The sequence below is a fragment of the Lycorma delicatula genome, chromosome 6 (genome assembly GCF_047948215.1).
Source record: "Lycorma delicatula isolate Av1 chromosome 6, ASM4794821v1, whole genome shotgun sequence".
Taxonomy (NCBI): domain Eukaryota; kingdom Metazoa; phylum Arthropoda; class Insecta; order Hemiptera; family Fulgoridae; genus Lycorma; species Lycorma delicatula.
Genome location: NC_134460.1, coordinates 70490114 through 70496175, shown reverse-complemented (window position 1 = coordinate 70496175; position 6062 = coordinate 70490114). Strand labels below are relative to the sequence as shown.

Genomic DNA, 6062 nt, shown 5'->3' with positions numbered 1-6062 from the left:
ATGAATCATTAAAAATAAATAGCTCCAAATGTAGTGTATTCAACAATCTATTGTTTTATTATTAAGTTACACTACATTTTAATTCTGAAATAACAATTTCTTTTATAATTTTCAAACTTTGAAAGCAACTTTGGTAAAATGTAAATTTATATTACTGAATTTAATAATAGATCTTATCACAGTCATCTATTGCTATACCTAAACCAATTATGTAAATGAATTAGCTGCTTTAAAGCAATCAGCAACATTACTTGTTTTAGCTAGGCATGTACAACTGTGTAGTAACTGACAAATTGATATTCATTTCTTCAGAAAATGAACTCATTTTTCTATAAATTCCTCTTCACTAACCCTCTGCATCCAGCAACCGTATCAGCATTTTTGACACTTCATTGTTCTCTTTTACATTATTTTCAACATAATAATAAAAGCAATGTCTATAACTCAGCAGTTTTATTTACACAAATCAATCATCACATTATGTGGTTAAAGCTTCTTTCTCAGTCAACAAAAATATTTATCACAATGCAGTGGGATAAAATAAAAAGTTATCAACTTCTAAACAATTAAATCCTACATGGTAGATATGTTATGCCATTATGTATAATGAGTAAAAAAATTGTAAATTAACTTAGTACTAATTTTCATAACAAACTACGAACCAAATTTATTTTAAATGATGGCTTTATTACATATAATTGTTGCAATCCAGTCACACCCATACTTTCTCATTTATACAAACTAGCACAACTGTTTTAGCCCCTGACTTGAATCACGCTATTTCTCTAAGTTTTCATGGGTTAGGAAGACACAAATTTACGATGTAATTGAAAGTGCATTAGATTTCAACTGTGTCAGATCATTTAATATATCAGTAATAAAAAACACAGTGTTCTAAAAAAGTAATATATAATAAATCTTTCACATTTACCATTTAATAATTAATTCTGAATAACATAAACATAATTTTCAATAGAAGTTACTTTTTATGAACTAAAAAAGGGGGGGTTGTTACAAGCACAATATATATATAAATTTTTTTTTTTCATTAAATTTCATAAATAATCAAATGAACAGTTTACAAACCCATTCAGTAGTTACATAAAAATGAAATAATTTCATTTTTTTTTTTAATATAATTAAACAATTAGTATAAAAAGTATTTTTAAAATCAGTAACAGACATACTCATTTGATAGACTAAGAATTATAAGTACAGTTATGAGGCAGGCAGGACATTACTGGAACTCATCATCTGAACTGAGCAACATAGTCTTCTCATTATAATTTTGACTGATGGTAGATACTCTTTGGTTAGGTATCGTTGGCACCCTTTTACCACCCCCACTCTGCATTACTGGATCATCTGGATCATAACTTCCCACTCGCATTCCTCTTTGAGAATGTGAACCTCCTGTTATTTATAAAATAAATAATTATTTCAAATATACAAAATCATAAAACATTAATTTTTTTCAGCCATCATATTTTTATCGCTAATTCATAAAGTAATAAATTATAAACAGAAAAATGTTTAGAGCAATACAATTAGACATATACTGAGTTAATAATTAAACAATAATTAATTTCTTCAGCAGCTTAAGATAATGTTGATAAATAATGCTGACATTAAATATTCATTGTTAATGTTAAGTAATGCTTCAAAAAGTATAGTTAATGAATATAAAATGAACAGAAGACAATATACAGCCTGAAAAAGAGTTCACCTAGTTTAAACAAGAAAAAAAGATCTCTCAATTTTTATGATTCCAATAAAAGTTGTGATAATTCAAAAACTTATATTATCCACATATAAGAGTAGATGCTTCTGAATTTAAAATATTTTATCATTCAACTTTGAAATCAATATAATATTAAATATCTAGCCATCTTTACAGCACAAAAACTGCACTGAAAAAAGAGAATATCTTTTGCTTCAGGAACACTCCTGAACCAAAACTGGATGTTGATACATATTTTTTATATATCATGCATCTATGTAAAATTTTCAAGAAATGTTTGAGTATGTTTAACAGGTCAATGTTCTACAAACTATTGCAAATTTTATTTCTAGAGGATAGTTATAAAAATCAACCTAAGCCATTAGATGTAATGATACCCATTTTATAAAATTATGTATCATTTCATCTGTAAAATAAGGAATAACACATATACTGCATAATTTAATATATCCTCATACATTTGAATATTGTTATTTTTTATTTTTACAATTTTGTTCCCAGTAGCTAAGATCTGACTGAAAACAAAGTGCACAAAATTATACATGTTATCCCACAAAAAAGTTTGTATGTCTGATTAGATTTACGTATTTTATTTATCCACTAATTTTGCTGAAATTTTGCAGGTACACCAAACAAAAGATACACAAAGATATCAACATTTTTTTTCTGCATAATAAAGTATTAATCTTTAAAAATAAATTCTAGTTTTGAAATAAATTATATGTTTTAATCATGAGTCATCCATAACTCAGGTTCCACCTTAATGTATTGTTGAACAGTTCTTCCATATTCCCACAAAAATGAAGAGAAATAACTGATAATTTTGTAAATTTACATGAAACAATCTTTATGAAAGACTGCTTATTCAGTTGAACCAAAATTGCAAGTTTTATTTGGATTATAATATCTGAGAATCTTTCAATAGCAGTACGATGCTCACAGTTACTAGCTATCCAGATAACAGTTATATAAAAGGTGTGATCAAAAAGTATCTGATATTATTATTGTGGTAATTGGTTGTAGCATGAGAGGGGGACCACCATGGAATGTATATGATTCATATTGAAAAATAACTGAATGGGTTGAGTAGCGAAGCTATATTAATGATTGTCAGAAATTTGGTGGCACGCAAATAGAAACAGTAACTAAGATTATTCAAACAGCTTTTGGGTGATCAGGCTAATGTTGTTATAAGTTATGGTATTATGGCTGTTAAAGGTTGGTATTGCCACTTCCAAGATGGTCGAACTTCTGTCGAAAGCTACAAAAGCTTTGGCAGACCTTCCATCAGCAAAAATTCTGAAAATATTAAATGAGTTCAAACAGATGGTGATGAATGATCATCAAATAACAATTAGGCAGCTTGGAGATGAAATAGGAAATTCATTTGACTCAGTGCAATCGATTCTAATTGAAGATCTTGGGATATGGTGCATAGCAGCAAAATTTTTCCCAAAATTTCTCAAGTGTGAAGAAAAAGAAAACTGATTGCAAGCTGCACAGACATGCTGGAATGTGTTATTAATGATCCTGATTTTATGAAAAAAATAATAACCAGAGATAAAACATGAATCTATGGCTATGGCCATGAGATAAAGGTGTAGTCATCCCATTGGAAAACTACAACTTCTCCTTGGCAAAAGAAAGCCAGCCAAACATGAAACAATGTGAAGGTCATGCAGGGCCCTTTTTTGATTATCACGGCTTGGTTCATCATGAGTATGATCCTTTAAGATAAACTGCCAATAAAGAGTACTACACACTGTTTGTCAGGTAGATGTTATTTGATGCTAAAGAACACAGCTTTGGGAAAATGGAAAACTGGAAAATTCACCCAACTCTAGTCCATGCATCACAACTAATCTAGAGATTCATGGCAAAACATGGGATTGAACATCAACTTGGCAAGATCTTTAATCACTACAATGACTCCCTACGATTTTTTACTCTTTCCTAAGTTTAAAATACCACAAAGGAAACAGATTTGAAGACAGAGATCAAAAGAAATGTGACAAGAGGACTTATGGTGCTCATTAAAAATGATTTTATAAAACATTTCTAACAATGGAAACATCATTGAGATAAGTGTATTACATCAGAAGGGGGCCAGTCACTGAATTAAATACGTTAAGTATTTTTGTTTTTATGAGCCAAGGTCTTATACTATTTGTTCACACCCATGTGTGAACTTTTTTCTTTTCAATAAATATTATATTGTTCTATTTTCTTTCTTTTGATTAGTATGCCAATATTTTTTTTTTAACTATTTTTAAAATTATTTTTTATTTAAATAAAATTTACTGAAATTTCTAAAATTTGTAAATAGTTACTTTTAAACAATTTATTATATGCTGATGTCAACAATTATCATTTTAATAATTACTAACAAAATCACACAGTATTATTTAATGTTATGATCTTAATAATTATTTACAACCTTAAAAACTATACTTACAAAAAAACTCATCATTTGTCTAGTAACATATAAAGACTAATTAATTCAGTTTTAAGGTAGTCAAAGCTAGATTTATATTGATACATCATGTATGAATGAAAGTGCCTTGAATAGTGCTCATGTGAACAAAAACAACAAACAAAATAAAGAATACCTAAATATGACATAGATATGATCAATTTTAAAAGTACCATTTAATCAACAACTATGTTAAAAACATAATCCTATTCTTTATGTACAATACAATATCCACATTTTTCCTACTGTGGCTGACAGAAATCCAGTATCACTAGGACCCATCAATAAGTTTAATGTTCATAAGAGATTAATATAAAAAAGATCTTTACTAATCAAAACCATTTAGTATTAACAAACAATAATAAAATGTAACAAAAACTACAGTAAAAACCAAAACAAGAAAAAATAACATTTTTGTTCTGCACCTTTGACATGGGGTGTAAGGGGTAGAGCTCTCACCTAAAGTCAACCTAACCTCCTAACCTTCACGAGTAGCAGATGCTCAGTGCACCCTGTTTATATTAGTGAGCTATGACGACCAAATGACTCCTGGTATAAGAAGTTCCCCCTTATCAAGTGCCAACTGTCTGTCAAGAACAGATAAGCAGGTAAGGATGACGCAACCCCTTGTCCCAGGGATGAGAAATTGTCCCTAAAGGTGGAGGAAGCAGTAACATGGTCAACGACAGGAGGATGCTGAAGGCACTGGGAAACCACTACATTAATTATCCCACATAGGATTCCTACGTAGTAATATGGCTGCGTTCAATTCAAAATTTTCTAGAGCTTCAATTCCCCCATTCGGATCTCCATGGGGGGGGGAGGGGTATGTCTTGGATAAAGCTGCAAAGAGTAGATGTCAGAGGGAACTTTTTAGAATAACAACATAGAATGTAAGAAAACTTTTAAAAGTTGGGAAATTAGAGGAAGTTAAGATGGTAATGAGGAAATCAGATATGGACAGACATCTTAGGCATCTGCGAAACTAGATGAGCAGGAAATGGAGATTTTCAGTCTGAAGATTCCAGAGTTATTCACAGTGTGAGTTGCAGTAGTTTTAAGAGGGAAATGGAAGAACAATGTTAAGAATACATACCACCGTAAAGACAAGAGTAATCATGGTTACAATTAAAGCCCAACCTGTTAATTTGTGTATTATCATAGTCTACCTACCTACAACTAACAGTAAGGACAAAGAAGTGTTGGAAGTATATAAACAGATAGATGATTTAATGAAGTTCGTTAAAGATAAGGATAATCTAATTATAGTCAGTGATTTCAACGCATCAGTCGATGAAAGCACTAAACTAAAATGGATGGGTAAATTTGGATTAGGAAAGATGAATGCCAGAGGTGAAAGACTGCTAGATTTCTGTGAACAGTAGGGAATGAATGTCATTATCACATACTTTAAAATGCCCAAGAGAAAGTATACTTGGACAATGCCAAGAGATACCAGATAGACTATATTCTGATTAAGAATAAATATAAGAACCAAATAAAATCTAGTCATTCATACCCTGGATATGACGTAGATAGTGATCATGTTCTTATGATAGCAAAGTGTGATATTAGATTTCGGAAATACAAAAGAGCTAGCCAGCTCTATTGTATTTCCAAATACAAAAGAGTGGGGGAGGGGGCATAAATGGTGTGTGGGAAAACTCAAGGAAGAGGAAACAGTTAAGGAGCTGAAAATAATGACAGATGAGTTGATCAGCAAAGATGAAGGATGGGAAGAAATGAAAGAAACCATAATAGTAATGGCTAAGGTTATGCCAATAGTAATTGGCATAATAATAATAGGGCTAAACAAGTTAGAACCAAGGAAACCATGGATGACCAAAG

The 6062-nt window shown here is 30.5% G+C and overlaps 1 protein-coding gene across 2 annotated transcripts in view; it reads right to left on the bottom strand.

Moving 5' to 3' along the window:
- Positions 1-1090: 1090 nt before the first annotated feature.
- Tmep (Transmembrane endosomal protein) overlaps positions 1091-6062 on the bottom strand; it is a 183270-nt gene continuing 178298 nt past the window's right edge. Inside the window, exon 9 of one of the 2 annotated variants that reach the window (XM_075370009.1) lies at positions 1091-1413. In XM_075370009.1, coding sequence (XP_075226124.1) covers positions 1238-1413 — 176 coding nt within the window. In that variant the 3' untranslated portion in view covers positions 1091-1237. The remainder of the gene's footprint in view (positions 1414-6062) is intronic. The other variant, XM_075370008.1, reaches the window with a different exon arrangement.